Source organism: Pelobates fuscus, chromosome 1 (genome assembly GCF_036172605.1).
Source record: "Pelobates fuscus isolate aPelFus1 chromosome 1, aPelFus1.pri, whole genome shotgun sequence".
Lineage (NCBI taxonomy): Eukaryota > Metazoa > Chordata > Amphibia > Anura > Pelobatidae > Pelobates > Pelobates fuscus.
In genome coordinates, this window is record NC_086317.1 from 461,327,450 (window position 1) to 461,346,625 (window position 19,176).

At 36.1% G+C, this 19,176-nt stretch overlaps 1 protein-coding gene across 1 annotated transcript in view; it reads left to right on the forward strand.

The window, feature by feature from the left end:
* NOX4 (NADPH oxidase 4) overlaps positions 1 to 19,176 on the forward strand; it is a 236,127-nt gene that overhangs the window by 201,029 nt on the left and 15,922 nt on the right. The window contains exons 14-16 of the mRNA XM_063444952.1: positions 4,290 to 4,409; positions 14,309 to 14,417; positions 16,905 to 16,973. Of these exons, the coding sequence (XP_063301022.1) occupies positions 4,290 to 4,409; positions 14,309 to 14,417; positions 16,905 to 16,973 (298 nt within the window). The remainder of the gene's footprint in view (positions 1 to 4,289; positions 4,410 to 14,308; positions 14,418 to 16,904; positions 16,974 to 19,176) is intronic.

Sequence of the window (19,176 nt, forward strand, 5' to 3'; positions counted from 1 at the left end):
CAGTGTATTAGAAATAAAGTGTGGCTAAATACCTTGAATATAAGCGCTATTAGAAAAAAAAAAGGAAGGGATTACGGTGCTGGACAGAGTCCGCACTGATGTCCCTTTAAGGTTACGGAGATATCCAGGAGCGTGAACCCCGAATTACAATTATAACAAATCTCGCCAGAAAACGGACGGGTGGATATTCACTCCACTCCAAAAAATATATTCGGCTTAAATAAAGGTTATACCATCTATATATGAAGTTTTAATTTTAAAGGGATATCCTTCCTTCCCCGTACCTCCTATATGAAGTTAACCTTTAAGGTACTGGAATGGGAGCCAGTATCCTTTATTATGATGTTTGTGTGTGCCTATTTTTTTTGTCTCTGTGTGCCTGTCTGTGTATTTGTGTGCCTGTGTGTGACTGTATGTGTATTTGTGAGTCTGTGTGTGACTGTATGTGTATTTGTGTATCTGTTTGTGTCTATATGTGTCTGTGCATGACTGTGTGTCTGTGTCAACCTGTGTGTGTATCAATGTCTGTAAGTAACTGTGAGTTTGCCAAGACGTGTATCTTGTAACCTTTAAGGGGTGGAGTTTGTGAGTAGGGGTGAGAGGCAGAAAGTCATTTGTCATTTTCTTTCTCTCTCTCTTTCTCTCTCTCTCTCTCTCTCGTCCAATGTAGGGGTGAGAGGCAGAAAGGTCATTAAATTATGACTTGAACCAGGTATTTTTATACTCCTGCAACTTCCCTGGGTGTCCCTATGTTACATGGCAGCTGGGCTAGAAATGTATGTTGCCACCACCAGAGATTTGCATATGCTTATATACACCCATACATCTACACACATTCAAAAACACAAAAATACTTATTTCTTTCTCTCATTCTCTCTTTCTCTCTCTCCCTCTCTCCTTCTCTCCCTCTCTCTCTCTCTCTCTCTCCCCCCCTCTCTCCCCCTCTCTCCCCCTCTTTCCCTCTCCCCCTCTCTACCTCTCCCTCTCCCTCTCTCCTTGGGGTCCAATGTGGAGCTATTACAGAGTTGAAAAGCTCTCCAACTGCCCTGTAGCTTGCCATGGTTGGAGTGATGTCACTTGCCAGCTCTTGACATCACTACAAGCTTGGAAAGAGAGAGCTGTGCAGCTAGTTTTCAGAGTGATCACGAGTTGCTCACAGACGCCACTCACACAGCAGGGATCTGGGAGTAGAGCAGATACAACCCTATTAGACATGCATTGACAGGCACATGTCCACTCTTCTTAATGACATATCTGGCTATGAAATGCAGTTCGGACCATCACTCATTTCCTTACTACTGATTATGGCTATGAAAATAATGTCCATTACATTAGATAAAATTGCCTGGCTCAAATAATGCATCTGTACTATAAATGGCTTTGCAGGTTTTTATTTCAGTTTTTATAACAGTCATACGATGTACCCAGAATATTCCTTTCTACACCCGGTTAGAATGCTGCCATATACTTTTGAGACTTAGAGGCTCTTGTCCAGCAAAGAAAAAGAGTTATTCATATTTCTTCTAGGCAGAGCAAACTTGTTTCTTTATTTGATGACGGCAAGAACAGGAGAATGGTTTGTTTAAAAAAAAAAAAAAAGTTTTTTTCAATTGCTTAGAAACGCAAAATAAATCCAATTGCCTGTATGCATGTGATTGGGAGAGAAAGTTACATAGTTACATAGCTAAAAAGAGACTTGCGTCCATCAAGTTCAGCCTTCCTCACATATGTTTTTGCTGTTGATCCAAAAGAAGGCAAAAAAACCAGTTTGAAGCGCTTCCAATTTTTCCACAAACTAGGAAAAAAATCCTTCTTGACCCCAAAATAGCAGTCAGATGTCTCTTTGGATCAAGCAGCTTTTACCCCACTAATTAGAAATGATATCCCTGTATGTTATGTTTTTGCAAGTATTTATCCAATTGCAGTTTAAACATCTGTATAGACTCTGATAAAACCACCTCTTCAGGCAGAGAATTCCATATCCTTATTGCTCTTACTGTAAAAAAACTTTTCTTTGCCTAAGATGAAATCTTCTTTCTTCCAGCCTAAATGTGTGACCTCGTGTCCTATGTATAGCCCTGTTTATGAATAGATTTCCAGAAAATGGTTTGTACTGCCCCGGAATATATTTGTATAATGTTATCATATCCCCTCTCTTCATAACTAAAATGCTCCATTCCTTATATCAATTGTGTAGCTTGTCTCTGCAGTTTTTCTAGTGCTATGGTATCCTTCTTTAGAACAGGTGCCCAAAATTGCACAGCATATGTGTTAATGTAATTTAAAATGAATTGCGATGTATTGAAAAAAAATCTTTAATAAACACTTTGGACCAAAATCGCCCGGTTTCAATCTTTCTTGATCCGTAAAATGTCATGTAAAATGATGTTGACCTTTGTCAACATCTTGGAGAGGGAATGTTAATTCCCTATATGAATAGTGAATAAATGGCAAAGTTTTTGAGGGGCTAATATTGCATTTATACGAAGATAACAGCTAACGTTCTCATTCATCTGCTTACTAATACAGTACATGTCTCTCCACAATTTACTTTTTTAATTCCATTTTTGTGCTACCACAAAGTGTTAAAAATATCGCTTTGTCAGCTCCCATTATTCAGATTGACACTGAATGGATTATTTAATGTTTATTTTAACTCACGTTCTCCATGTTTGGCAAGTATACAAACCAATGATATTCTGGCTGGTATTTAATTCTGGAGAGATAATTATAAGTCTTTCTCAGTCTTGAGACATTTATGTCAAGGACCTTTGAAGGAAGCTGTTATTATTTAAAATTAAGGGACATTTTATTTTGTTTACTTGTTATTCTGATCTAAGAAAAGCATTAAGACATTATCTTGAGTTGATGATTGAAAAGGCAGCTAAACAGCTAGTTAACATAAAAGCACTTTGAACAAGAACAGCTATTTTAAAACATGTGATAACTCTCTGTGATATGTATATATTGGCTGATATAGATCAGCCGATTTATTAGAGTGCCTATAATGTCTCACAACTTGATAAATCAAGTAAAATCTAGTACAATTCATTGAGATACCATAACCTTTGTTTAATATTGCATGTGTATTGGAATAATCCGACACCTTTAGTTACAAGAAATACGGGTTGATTGCACTTGTAGTGTATGGAGAATGCTTAAAGCAAAGCAAAACAAAACATAAAACAGATTTTCATAAACTTTAAGATCGGCATGTACAACCATCGACCCACTGGCTACATGCGGCCCTGAACCGCTAGTAATGCTCTTAATGCACAGCTCCCTGCGCGCCCTGCAGTGAGCCGGCAGCTGAGATGTGACATCATCCTGGCATCGGCATCATTACAGGGTGCTCGAGGGTCCTGTGAAGGAAGAGAACAGAGATCCCAGCACATAGCACTGGCCACCAGGGATAGGATCCACTCCAGCCCTCACATAGCAAGGTAGGAAGGCTGGACGGACCTCTTAATTACTAAATGTGTATGTGTGTATGTGATTGTGTGTATGACTGTGTGTGTGTGTTTGTGATTGTGTGTATAGGTCTGTGATATTATGTGTGTATATCTGTGATTGTGTGTATGATTGTGTGTATCGATCTGTGACTGTTTGTGTGTGTGTGTGTGAGAGTCTGTGATTGTGTGTGTGGATTTGTGATTGTGCATATTGGTCTTTGATTTATGTGTGTGCGGGTCTGTGATTGTGTGTATGTATGTGATTGTGTATAGGTCTGTGATTGTGTGTATAGGACTGTGATTGTATCTGTGTTAGAATCTGTGATTGTGTGTGTATGTATGTCTGTGTATATATATGGGGTTATGTGTGTATATGTATATACATGTTTATGTGTTTTATAGATTGCTCCCTAATTTGATATCCTTAAAAATGGCAGTCCCGCATAAGGATAACAAATAAGGTAATTATCCACTAAATAATGTAATATCAAAATTAAGAAAAGGGATTTTAAAGTTGTATTACTTATATACATTAACTATATTATATATTTGATGTGTGGCCCAAGACGATTCCTCTTCGCTCAATGCAGCTCAAGGAAGCCGAGAGCTTGGACGGCCATGCTTTGAGACCTTTGTAATGGATTGACATCATTTCATCGACTAAAAAGAGAAATTTAAATTTCACTATCTCCTCTATTTTAGAGTAGAGGATATCTCACTATACAAATAGTGTGCTGTTTTAAAGAGTTCTTCACTACTTATTTCGCATTGTTGTGTAGAATTAAACTAAATTGTTGTCACTATTATAAGTATGGGCTGGTATTGTTTTTTCTGCAGGATCTATATTGATGGCCCATTTGGAAGTCCCTCTGAAGAAGTGCTAAATTACGAGGTCAGTCTCTGTGTTGCTGGAGGCATTGGAGTTACACCATTTGCATCAATACTCAACCAACTATTGTAAGTAACAGCACATTCATCTATGATTTACTACATGTAAATAATACTTACTGGCAGCCACAAAGTAAAGAATAAAGATTAAATCATTTCTTCCAAATATGTCGGCTTAAGTTAAAAAATAGAATTTCATGTTTGTCAAATAAGTTAAAGACAGTCTAACTGAGTTATCTGTACTAGGTTTCATTTGGACAAATCACTGTAGCTTTTCAAAACAAATGGGAAAGCATTGATAAAGGCTTTTCCCACCTTGAAGCCTCATTCTTCATGGAGCCCTTATAGGGCGTAGGAGTTATGGAGTTACGTTGCATGGTGGTTTTAGTTTTTTTTTTTTCATCTTTCCCCCAAATTATTTTACATTTTATTATCAAAAGTTGCATCACATATAATGTATGTTAATTTGGCATTTTGGGGGACTGAAAATTAGAAAAGTTAGAAGAAAGAAGACTTTTCATGGTAAGTATATATATTTATGTTCAAATTGACAGGTATTAGTTTATTATAATTACAGTGGGGTAAATAGGGTTAATTGTAGGTAGGAGGGATGGCTAGAGTCTGCAGGACTTTATTAAACAGCGTGACCAATGTCTAGAATGATTTTGCAGTCCAAATAGTTTTATGTGTAATAAGATGATACCTTTGGATAATAAAGAAAAAAGGTTAATCTATCATTTAGGCGCTTAGTCAAAGAGATTCAACGTCTATACAAATATACAAAATATATACAACCCATTTTCTATTTTTTTTATATATAATTAAATTAAAATAACTCCTCTAAAAATAAATTCTGGGGACATCGACCTTCTGCAAATTTAGAATAACAGAGCTACTATAAACAGTCCACTGTCTATCTAAAATACCTTTTATTGTGTGTAGACATTAATTTAGTGATACATGCTCATAATGCATTCCAATCTACAGGAGCTTGTCCCTTTAATGATCTATGTTCATTAGGAAGATCTTGTGAACATCAAGCTGCTCGGCCTGAGATTATTACTTCTAGTGCTAGAAGAGGGGATTTGGACATATGATTATAGTCAAAGTAAAAGTAAATAGTCCGTAGAAGACATAGTTTATTCAGGGTTACTTAAAACATGGAAGGCAGTAAGAAATGTAATTAAACTGTCAGTGCAAGGTATAATGAGAGCGGTTAATTATAACAGCCAATAATTGAGATATGTTGGAATGCATAGTGTCCCCAAGGATTGCAATAGACACATAGGAGGCAGAGTTAAATAATGAGAAAGAACCATGTTGGAAGATCTAGAATGGTTTAATGTAGTATGAAGGTTAAGTAAGGACCTATTTAAAAGAGGTATTTAAGAGAGGAAAATCATATGAATGCTGTATACAAAGGCTCTATACATATACAAGTTATGAATACAATATAACTTGGGGTAAATTGAATACATGAAAGTTGGAGTTCTGTCCACACAGGTTACAAAGTTTTTAAAGGAAATTAAGTGAAATAATCCAGTGAAATGATTTGACCTCATCAATACTTATTATGCAAGCGTTGTTACAATGAATACATATTTCTTAGTTTATGATGAAAGGTGTTCCGCCAGTGTTTTGATGTGTGTTAATAGAGATACAGAGGTATGTAACGGAATAAAATAAGTGATTCTTTGGGCAAATGAGTCAATAGGATTGACTGCCAATGTAAATTAATGTAACTATAGATTGAAAGCAAGAAAATGCAATATTCATCTTCATTGTACTTGTCACTACTTGCAGAAAGCTTATTCATGCTGTAGTGATATACTACTCTCCATACACATGTGTTAAGATAAGCAATGGTCTTGTGTTTTGCTTGTGGCAAAATTCATTGATCTGTGTCCAGTCTACGCTACTTTTCCTATTCGTGATTATTTTTGCACGTTATAGATTAAAGGTACATTTCTGACCCTATAGTGTTAAACTAGCTATTTAACCACCCTGAATTATGTAATCCCCCCCAAAGGCTAGTAAAAAACTGCCTTATTTCCAGCACATTGCGGGTCCGACGGATTTGGCTTCACCTCTGATCCACCTCCTTTGCTGAGATCATCAGAATTGGTCATCTCAGTCAATCACAATGCTTTCCCATTACAGCCTAGGGATACCTCCAGTGGCCCCTCCTCAGATGGGCTTCCCTATGGGAAAGCATTGTGATTGGCTGAGATTACCAATTCTGACAATGTCAGTCAAGGACGTGGATCAGCAGTGGGGCCAAATGCCTCCCTGGCCAATCGACATCTCCTCATAGAGATGCATTGAATCATGCATCTCTATATGGAAAGTTTAGTGTCTCCATGCAGCACTGACCCAGGAAGCACCTCTTAGTGGCTGTCTGAGGAGTGTCCACTGGAGGCTGTAATGTAAACACTGGCTGTAATGTATTTTTTCTTGTGTGTATAGCCTGTCCTTCATAATATTATTAGACATGTGCCATTCGTTTCCATCCGAATATCGGCAATTAGGACATTCAGATGCTTCCGAATGACCGAATTTCAGAAGTGCCGAATTTCCGAAGTACCAAACCGAATTGCCAAAGTGCTGAATTTCGGATGTGCCGAGGTGTTTTGGATTTCTGAAAAGTGGCAAAGCACTACCCCTAGCCCAACCCCTAACTCTACCCCAACCCTAACCCTACCCCTAAGGTAGGGTTAGGGTTATGGCTAGCTTTAGGGGTAGAGCTAGGGTTAGGGTTAGGGAATTGCAGGAGTGCCAAAGTCCCAAAGTTCCGAAGTCCCGAATTGCCGAAGTCCCAAATTTCGGAAGTTCCAAACCGAAGTGCCAAATTGCCGAAGTGCCGCATTTTGGAAGTGTCAAACCAAATCAAATTTTTTGCCCATGCACATCCCTAAATATTATACACTCATCTTGGCACATGTTTGCATTATGTAGATGTATCATTTGGCAAGATGAAGAAAAATTGCACTTTTGCTAAGTGTCTATTAAAGGTAATAACAAACGAAAAAATACAGATTTTTAAAACGTTTTTAAATTACTAAACAGAAAATTGTTCTTGTCATAGTTATGAGTCATATTGGTATGTCTGTATAAATGAGCAATGTTTCAAGAGGGTTAAGAGAAAATATGGTTGGGTTATGAAAGCACATATTCAGTGATTCTTACCTTAAACGGCAAGGCTAGAACCAAAGTGTTTTCGTGTTTAATACTGGTCATTAGACCTTTGACCTTTAAAATTTAATTATAATATCATTTATTAATTAAAAAGCAATTTAAGGTGGTTTGAGACATAGCAAATTTAGGTCAAATTAGCAAAATTGGAAAAATTACTAAATTAAATTGAATAAAAGTGAGATTAGAGTTGGGGGAAAAAAATACAGTTCTTTTGCTCCTGCTAATATCTTCTCATCACCTTCAATGATTGTTAAGTGATTAAATCGGGCAAAGATTTATACACTAAACAAAACATTTAAGTGAAGTGAAAATATAACGCACGTTTTACAATGAAATGTCCAAGCTATGACTTGAGGTCAAATTGAGAATTTTTGCAAACCCACACTTTTTGCCTAAAGTCAGTTTTTTGTTGGCTACAATTTAGTGATTAGTAAATGGATCCCACAGTCTTTTGTGAGATATTACTAAGACTATACCCTTTAAAAAAGATTTATTCAGCGGCTCTTGGAAATAGGTTTGAATTAAACCCTTTTAGGTGTTAATTCGAGCATGTTGTTTGAGGAACAGAAATCTTGACAGCTAAACTATAGCATTCTATACAATGGACTGAATCACAACATTAAATGTGATGTATGACTCATGCCATTATAAAATCACATTATGCTTAACTAAAGGCGAATAACTCCAAATTTGCTCATTGATGAATTGATGAGCAGAGCTGGGAAGAATATATAGCAAATGCTTCGGATTTTCAATTTTATTTAATTTTTTTTGCATGCCTCTATTCATTTTCATTAATAAGACATGCTGTTGTGATGAACTTAATGGAATATGGTTATCTTGCAGGGCCCTTTCTGCATATTTCTGACTCATTACTATATAAGTGTAACAATAAAGAAAAAAAGAAAAAACTGTGCCTTATAAAATCTACATATCATGTTGTGGGAAAAAAATTAAATATCTCTAAATATATATATATATATATATATATATATATATATATATATATATATATATATATATATACTGAAATAGTCTTTTCTGTAGTCTATATATATATATATATATATATATATATATATATATATATATACAAAAAAGACTATTTCAGTAAAAAAAAATGTGGTTTTCAGGAGTGTGATGCATAAGCCTATTTGAGGACTTCTGGGCTTTTTCTCAATCATTACTGTCCTCTATCTTTCTTTATTTATCAGCATTATATTGAGTAATCTTTTCTTCCTGAATTACGTTACTATGGTTTCTCCATTCTGATACTCCTAGTGAGAGTCTACCACCATATGAATATTGCCAGAGATGTATGGGTGCAAATTAACAGCTTCAGCTGGTGATACAATGAGATACAATGTATGAGAACATTTTTATTTTGTGAATTTATTATGATATTGTACCTCAGCCTCGGGACAATGAAGATATAAGTGCTTAATCTCACAGCACCATCCTACTATTTCACATTAAACCATAGGGGTTTTAATAATTAAATAAAGGTGAGAGACCTAGTGTTCCCCACCCCAGCCCAACCAATATGTTGCAGGTAGGAACTCTAAACATTATTATAAAAGGTGGGGTGGACATGCAATTGATAATTCCCTCAATAAGTGGCATGTTCCACACCCCCTCAGATAGCTAGATATCCCCTAGCCATGCCCCTTAATTCTAGTATTCCATCAGCAAGAAAGAATACTTGCCTTTTCATCCCAGTACCATAAGCTATCGGTCAATTCCTTCTTAATCGCACAGATGGGAAAGAAAGTCCACCACAGGTCTAGGGGCTACATAACTCTCTTACCCACAAAGGTCACATTGCCAGCTATGATGTTACACTTGGAGGCCAAAATCATCTCCCCAATATCCTCATAGCATCTGCAACATGGGTCTGAAGTCTCAGAAATTGCAGGCAAATGCAAGTAAAGATACCCAAGATATTGACGCCATGCTACAGTGCCCTGTGGTTCACCAGATGGCAAGATGACCAGAGCAAGAAACTAGTTCCACCTGTTTGGAGCAGGCCTTGGGGGAGCTCATGGACCCTCCAGCACACATGTAACACCTTGCCATACCTGCTGAAGGAGATGTCCTAACATTGGCCACTAAACTGGACATCAGGAACCTCTTACAGGAACTGAAGCGTATATGGACCTGGTGAGGACTGAGGTTCAGGTGGTGACCACCTGGGTGCAGGCCTTAGAAGAGAACATATTGGACGTGCAGGTAAAGGGCCTAAAAGAAAACCTCCAGTCTTTTCACTCTGACCTATTAACAAGGCTTGATCTGGCTGGGGATCACAACCAGCGATCCAAAAGAAAGATCAGAAGTATCCCAAATGCAATCATCCCAACTGAATTACCACAGTACCTTAGAAGGCTCATTGCTCTATTGCTGCCACATTCTAAGGTGAAACAGTTTGCCCTAGATGGCTTTTTCACATCACTAAGCCCTGACAAGCACCCATATCGGCATCATGAGATGAGATCATCTGGTACCAACCTTAATGGATAAAATTTATATCCTAGCTGCAGTGGAAGGCAAAACTTCTTTAGTCTTCAAATCCTCACAACTCACATTCTTTTAGGACTTGACCCAGAACACTCTACAACGGAGACAGTCAATTGGTCTGATAACCCGCTGACTAACATTTTAAGACTTTAGAACTCAAAATTACTCATGACTAAATAATGTCAATTTAATCTTTCAAGATACATGTCTGACTTTTTAAGTTTCTAATGTACTGATAATTTGGAGAATATTCTGCAAAAGGAAAATGCACAATAAGATATATATTTTTTTTTATTCTCCTGTTTTTCTTTCCATCCTAATTTAATTATTCCTTTGTCTCTCACTCTCTCTATCTCTCCATAACACTCCCTCTCTCCCTTTATCATTCTCTGTCTCTCTGCAATCAAAGCAACAGTAAACGACTATTATAGCTATAATTACTATAGAGTGCTGCCCATGCTTTTGTGTTGTATGGCATCAGCTTTTGCATGTATGAGATTCAGCACCATGGACAGAGTATAAAACTGTATTGGCTGCACAGTAAGAAATCTATCCAATAATGAAATTGAATATGTAAGTAAACTGTAAATCGGAATTATATAACAGCTAGAGTATTAAAATGAAGCCATCCCTGCTGTATAGAATAACTTGGGAGTCACCAATATCTCTATAGTTATTTAACTCATATGTTATATTAAGTATTAACAATTCATATATTTTCCAGCTTCGTAACGTCTAGATCAATGTTATTGTGGCATTCATTTGGAGTTTTCGAGCACAAAAAATATATTTTTGATATTTATTTCACATATATGCATTGTTTGTTTCACATTATTTAGGTCATGTATTTTTTTGTTGTTGTTGTTTTTTTTGGTTTTTTTTGCTGTTTCTAACAAACCTTCTCAAACAGAAACAGAGCCAATCATTGTAGTGAACAGAAGTTCACTCCTTAGGCAAGCAACATAAATAATGTTGAAAATATTGTGTGATTAACATCTGGCTGTAGCAATTGTGTCAGTGACAAAAGTCCAAGCCTACTTTAAAAGCTTTCAATTTTAGGAAGAGAATTTGAGACAGGCATATACCAAATAAGTGGCATGAAGTGGCATTTGTACTAACTTTGAGCATATCTACTAAAGCAATGTTGTACCAACACACCCAAAAACTCCAGTAAAGGTGGGGGCTGGGGAAACTAGATCTCCCCTTTGTATAATTATTAGAGCACCCAGCTACTGCCAATGTATGGGGGTTTGGTCAGGGGACACAAGGTTCCCTCCATTGAATATTTATTCTAGCCTCCATCTGCTGCCAATGGGGTGGAGCATTAACATAACCCCCCCCCCTTTTTTTATAGCACCCAGCTATGGCCAGTGATCTGTCCTCCCTCCATTTTTTTTTATTTAAAGCCCCTCACTCAATACCCATAAGTAATAAGTCAAGTCTTCAAAATAAATATTGACCATTAGAACACTTATAAATGTAGATATAAAAGACTCCTTTTAATCTCCATAAATATAGCAAAGATATAGATATCTACAGATATAAAATTAACAATACTTTATTTTATGTCTAATTTATTGTATGTACACCAATATATTCTATAAACTATCCCATCACAAGAGATACATATTTAACAAAATATTGGGTATACCATGTCTTCTCTCTCAGATGACAAATAGATATGAAAAAAAAATAAAAACATAGTGCAAATATTCCAAATAAACTGACCCTTCAACACAAATTGTACTTACAAGATATAAGCATTTTAATGCAAATCACCACTACCAGCAAGAACTTCAGTCTCTGAATAACAATTCCCCAGAGTCCCCAAAGTATCAGCTCTTAGGTTAGTGAAGTAGCACAATGAAAATCAATATATATAATAATAAAAACTGCCCTATGCACTTTGACCAATTGTTCGGACCTCTTAAAGGGCATAAACTTTAAAACAGTTCACGAAACCAACTGCCCACCCTGTACCTATAAGCCCCTTAAACGCCCAACAGGTAGACATTCATCAATCAGTTCCCTCTTACATCCATCTGATTCAAGTGAGTGTGTTTCAAGCCTCACTCTGGGACTTGCTTCCTGTTTCCACCATGCATTCCACTTGTTGGTTTGCATTTCACCATGTACCAGGCATTCCAGATGTGAAAAGCTTCTGTACTGGATGTGTGTTCAACACATTTGCTCTTGGGTTTAAAAGCAATGAACAAACGCTAATATTAGCTTGTATACATAGAAATAAAAACATAAAAATCCAGGAGGAGAGATAAGACCCCATTGACATAAATGCATCTATGTGTGACAGTCTACATACCTCCACTTTTGTTTTTTGTTTTTTATTGTGTTACTTAATTTTTCTCTTGTTTCCATATGTATTTGGGACGAGAGAGAGAGAAAAAAAAAACATATACCCAATATCGGGTAATATACCTGCAAACAATGCATCTCTTGCAAAAATGTAAGGAATGTTCTGGTGTGCACATAATATTGCCCTATGTATTGTTTATTTTATATCTTTAAATATCTATATTGGTGAACATATCTAGCCTGATAAACTGAAATATTAAGATTTCATTTATAACAATACAAAATGTTTGGAGAGAGCAAAAAAAAAAAACAAGGTGCAAGAGAGTACTGAGATCAGAGAACAGCTCAAGTAACCTGCCCTTCAGTAGGTTCCTGCTCAGATCTCAAGCTGGGTTTAGCTCATCTTGTTCCATTACAAAAAGAACCAGGCCATTTACATATCAGACTGATATTACCCAAAATGCACGAGAGACACAGCAACCCCAGACGTTTGTTTTGGCCTTTTTAGGCCTCGTCAGTGTGGTATAGCCAATACACCTGTGGACACGGTGAGCAAGTGTCCATGTCTGAATTACTCTTTAAACTTTAAACTTGGAAAGAGCAAAAAACAAGGTGCAAGAGTTACTGAGAATGAACAATAGCTCAAGTAGCCTGTCCTATAGTGGGTCCCCGCTCAGATCTCAAGCTGGGATTATCTTATCTTGTGCCACTACAAGAAGAACCTGTGCCATTTGCTTATCAACCTGATCCCACCTAAAATGGTGGTCCAGATAAAAAATACAGGCCAGCTCTCTCTGCACAAGTGATACAGCATACCCAAACAATTGTTTTGGCCTTGTTAGGATTTGTCAGTGAGGTATTGAATGGCCTGGTCTTGTTGAGTTTGGAAATGTCTAATTGCAATCCTAATGGACTTCACTCAGTATATCACAGGCTGACTCTATATCACTTGAAACTGACTTAATTCACCCTTCTTTCAGTATTTTCCCTACAGTATAACCCACAGTAAACAAGAGAAAGTTAATATAACATAGAAACAGAATAAATCAGTCTGCTGTGTCTTTTCCCTCACACTTGATATTCATTTGGACAAAATAAATTTGCTGAAAAATTCTGGCAATTTTTAAGCTCTTGCTTTGTAAACCACCCCTCACCCGTCTGTCAGTCTATACATTGGCTTCCTGTAAGATATAGGGCTCAATGTAAAATTCTGGTTCTTGCTTTCAAATCTCTACATAATGCTGCTCCCACCTATCTATCCTCCCTTATACACAAGTATGTCCCGTCTAGGCCCTTATGATCTGCTGAAGACTTACGTCTATCTTCTGTCCGTACTCCCACCTCTGATGCTCGCCTTCAAGATTTCTCGAGGGCTGCACCGTTCCTGTGGAACTCGCTTCCCTCCTCCGTTAGATGCACACCCAGTCTCCACTCCTTCAAAACATTGTTAAAAACCCACTTCTTCATAAAAGCGTATCAATTAAACTGTTAATAGCTCCCAACTGATTCCTCTTCTGCAACTGTGACTAGTCTAATACTATCCTTACCTTTTTTTGTCATTTTACCCCACTCCCTCTAGCATGTAAGCTCATTGAGCAGGGCCCTCAACCCCTCTGTTCCTGTGTGTCCAACTTGTCTGGTTACAACTACATGTCTATTCGTCCACCCATTGTAAAGCGCTTTGGAATTTGTTGACGCTATATAAATAATAACATAATAAAAAAAAAGGAATAAGAAGCATTTGCAAATTAATAATCTTCAGTTGAGATGCCCTTTCACAAAGACACTGATTATACATTTTGAACAATTCAATTTCCTGAAATAAATAATCTAGAATTGGATTTGATCATGATAATTTTTTTCCCTTGGTAAATTAATTTATCAGCTAATATCTCTTTAAATGGAATGTGCTTTGCGCTAATGAGTTTAATCTTCCATTTCTGCAGAGATTCCTGGAAACACTACAAACTGCAGAGACTCTATTTTGTGTGGATATGCAGAGACATTCAAGCCTTCCTCTGGTTTGCGGATCTGTTGTGTGAGCTGCACAAGAAGGTAATGAAATTCAACCTCCAAGTCTGCAGTTGCAACGGATTTTCATTATACTCAGATTGAAATAGTAGTTCACTGAGGCAGTTTTTTTCCACCTTACCCTCTAATTCCTTGACATTCTATTGTTTAGATCCTTTCATTCTTTCCTCGTTTATGTCCTCTTGTTTTGTTTCCCTCACAATATACTGTGCTCTTTGAAATTCCATTACTGTCCTCACAGCACAATAGAGCTCATCAGATGGGATGCCGGGTTATCACATCGCACAGAACTGTAAAGAAATAATAATAACATTGAACAAGGAACTGACTCTATTCTTTACACAGCCTTTTTAAATATTTGTCAGAAGCAAAATCTATGAACATTACACCTCAAAAACAAATAACTCAACGAGTAACACAACAAGAAACACAACATGTTAACTTAAACGAGAGAGAGAGAGATTAATACAATATCTGTCTGTCTATCTATCTTAATCATTACTTTATCATTATTCTTTCTTTCTTTCTTTCATTCTTTCCTTCTTTCTTTCTTTCTTTCTTTCTTTCTTTCCTTCTTTCATTCTTTCTTTCTTTCTTTCTTGATATCTATTTGGAAAGGCTCTATTGATCTAACTCATGAAAGGGAAAATAGAGCATCTATCTATCTAGCTAATCTAATCTATTTTAGCAATCTAATCTAACCTATCTTATCTATCTTATCCGTCTTATCTATCTATCTATCGTATCCATCTTATCTATCGTGTCTGTCTGTCTATCGTGTGTGTGTGTGTTTGAGGTTGTCACAATCCAGCACTATATTTCCCTATATATTATCCTTTCCATCGCACTATGTAGTATCCCATTGTCCCCCGTTGTTGCCACCTTGTCCTCACTGCTGTCTCCAATATATGCTCCATTGCCTAAATTCCAAAATAAAAAAAAAAATCACCTCTTTCAAAGCTGCTTCTAAAGTTGCCAAGTCTCACTATATTCTGTTATTGGGTTATCTTGCAAAAAATACCTGATGTTTCCTTTAGCTGTAAACTGTGGGATATTGCATGTTGGATTTCCAGTAGTGTTAAGTGAATTTCAGGTTCAGGAAATCTGAGGAGGTCATCCATGTTTTTTGCACATTAAATATAAGGGGAATACATGGGATTCCCTTTTTAATTCTCACAGATATTGTGCACATGGAAAACCCAAATTATTTTAAGTAAAAAAAATTGTATGCAAAAGTGCATTATCAATTTTTGGGGATCAGCCTCGTCCATGTCTTGTGCTACAAGTTCTAAGTACTTTTACTCTTTTACTATTAATGATTGAAAGTAAATCGATAGTCGCAATTTCTTAGGCAGCAATAAGTTATAAGAAAAAGTCTCATGAAAATAGATTGTGTTTAATCATTTCCATTTAAACATTGTCTACATTAGCTACCTTTCATTTTTAATCGTAAATAATTAGCAAAATTAAATCTACCTTCAAGAACCCTGCTTGTCTTTCACATTTCTCAGCAAATAGATTTAACGCTGCAAGCAGGTGTCACTGCCAGAATTCCATTTTGCACCTCTACATCTCTGCAGATTAACTATAAATGGTAACCCCCCCTTCCTGATCTCACACTGTTAAGTCTTTGCAGGTCAAAACGCACGGCAGCATTCTAGCAACCGGGATGGGGAAGGGAGAACTTATACAATGCTCGAAACCTTGTATATAGTGAAGATAAGAACTTATACTAACTTCACATTTTCAGTGCTATTAACTAAAGTATGAATTGTCAGGAATTTAAAGTAAATTTTCAGATTTCATGACAAAATAAACAAACTGGAAAACATTCTCAGCTTTAATTTCAGTTCTGGGTATTGTGAGCTAAAATTTTAAATGAACTATAAATTTGCTTTAGTGGATAACTCTTCGAACGCATGTTGTCACTTTTTAAAATGTACATTTTCTGATGGCACACGGTTTTATGCTGCTATCAACAAGCATCCTCACGGACCATTTTTTTCATATTTTGCCACATCTGCTGTTTATGATACACATGTTTTTTAAGCTTAAATGGCAGGATAAAGGATACAAAGTCATAAACGTTTAATACTCCCGACACTTCTGTGAACGATGGTCCAATAAATACAATTATCAAAATTAGGTATATTTATATAGTATTTATTTTTATATATCCCCCAGTAATGATCAATACACAAAATCAATGTGTTATCTTACATTCTGCATCACTGTGTCAAATAATAATTCAAATAAATAAGTCAAATAAATGATTGCAATATAATATAATATATATAAAATAATAAAGTCAAATAAATTATTGCGGATTACAGTGTCCAATGGCTTTCTTAAGCTTTGCTTGGTACTTTTCAGTTAGAAAATATTGTTCTTGTGCAGGAGCTCTCTGTTAAACTAATATTTCAGTACTGAAAGCATTTGTTTCTTACAAAAAATGTAAATTAAATAAAAAGTCATAATATGCTTTTCATTCTATTCATTCATTTCTAAAAGCTTTGGCAAGGAAATCGACCGGACTATTTAAACATCCAGCTGTATCTCAGTCAAGCAGATGGAATGCAGGTAAAACGTTTAGTACTTCCACGTTGGCTAAATACTTTTGGGTTCATTCAATAATAAGCAATTTCTGGTGAATTTAAATCGAAATTTGTCAAATTAAATCACTGTATCTTTGTACAATGACTGCTCCACTTCCTGTAGTGTGCATAAATAAGGATATATATATATATATATATATATATATATATATATACACATACACTGATCAGGCATAACATTAAAACCACTGACAGGTGAAGTGAACAACAATGATTATATTGTTACAATGACACCTCTCAAGGGGTGGGATATATTATGCAGCAAGTTAACAGTCAGTTCTTGAATTCCATGTGTTGGAAACAGGAAAAACTGAAAAGAAAAAGGATGTGGACCAAGGACAAAGAAGTCCGAGGTGCACGTTAAAGAGTCCTCAGAGTTATACAGCAATTAAAAACACTTTTATTTGTAAACCTAAAGATACAAAAAAATAAATAATGAAAAAAATGACACACTCCACATCTAAATAAATTGAGGAGAGCAATGATGCTTGGCTAACCTGAGAGGAATATGAGATAGACAAATTAATAGGGATAGCTGTATAAAAGGGATAATATATATACATACATATACATAAAACAAAGAGGCTGCACTCACCTGAACATGCATACATTATAGGGTGCTGCTGGGTCCAATTCATACAACATACAAAATCTAGGGCACTCGCTCATCCACTGAACAGCAATATCAAGTCTCAAAGAGTGTAGTAGATTTATTTAAGAACACCTTGCCTAGGCAAAAAATAATTGGGATATAATAACAGTATATGATCATACATTGCATAAGCCTGCCACAACGTCAATGTACCCCATTCTTTGCAGGTCCTACTCTCACACCTAATGCTTGCTCTTATGGGATTAATCCATTTAGTTGAGTGCAGCCTCTTGATTTCATATATTTATGTTTGGGAGTCCAGGACTACTCCCTGGTTTTGTAACCCTCCCTGTCACAGGTGCCTCATTCAAGGGCCCGCTTTAACCTTGCCCTGAAGAGAGTCCCAGGAAGCATTTTCCAAGTATGTGGATTAATCATGTGTTAGGCTAAAACAGGCAACATGTGATTAAACGTAACTAGGTATTTTATCCAAATTCAATACAATTTCCAACATGTTGCTGCTTGGTACTATCTATCTATCTATCTATCTATATGTATTTCTATCTATCTATCTATCTATCTATCTTTATTTCTATCTATCTATCTTTATTTCTATCTATCTATCTATCTATCTTTATTTCTATCTACGTATAGATATACATAATTCCTTTCTGGCACTGGCCCTAATCCCAAAAAAGAAAGAAATGTCTTTGCTGTGGTTAAGGTAAATGCTACCAATGCTGTGTCAGAGCCTCCATGGCTCAGCCTTTACAGTGCATCATTCCAGCAGCCAAATGACCGGGAATTAAAGGCTAAGATAACATTTTAAAGTGTAATAGAATGCTTTAACAGAAATATGCCACAAACTTCACAATACATATAACTGTGTTTAACTAGTCAGCTATATTTACTATATGTGCACTATGCCCACCTAAGTCATGATGCTTGCATTCTGGTGTCCTTTTAAGACTTGCCTTTACAGCAATTCAGGGAGATTCGCAAATACACATAATCAACGTTTAAACATTTCTATTTATATTAAACTTACTGTTTAGAACACGAATATTTTTGTGGCTCTATAAAAACATTTCCAAATGTCTATGAATTATAAAAAGAAAATAAATAATTTCTAATAAGTTATGCTACACACTAAATATTTCCTTTAATTGAGAAACTACAAGTATGTAAACATATGTCATTTTATGTTTACCCTTCAACAGTAATGTACAAATTAAAATGACCATGCTGTCCTAATTTTATATACCGGCTATGTTTTCCAATTCTCAAATGAATGTTACACTTAATTCAAATAATTCAGTTGTGATTCAGAAAAAAAAGGAGACAACATATTTTATGTATGTTATTATGTATTTGATCATATTTCTTAATTTGAGATAATTTATTTAGCCAACGCTGGGTGCTATTCACCCTACAGGTGGGTTGCTCACTTTATCCAGTAATCTATTGCGGCTGAAAATGGTGGTGGGTCAAAGAAAACACATCTCTAGAACAGCTGTGCAACAAATTCTCTTATCCATATTGAGCTGTGCTGTCTATTAATAACAAAAAAATGTGT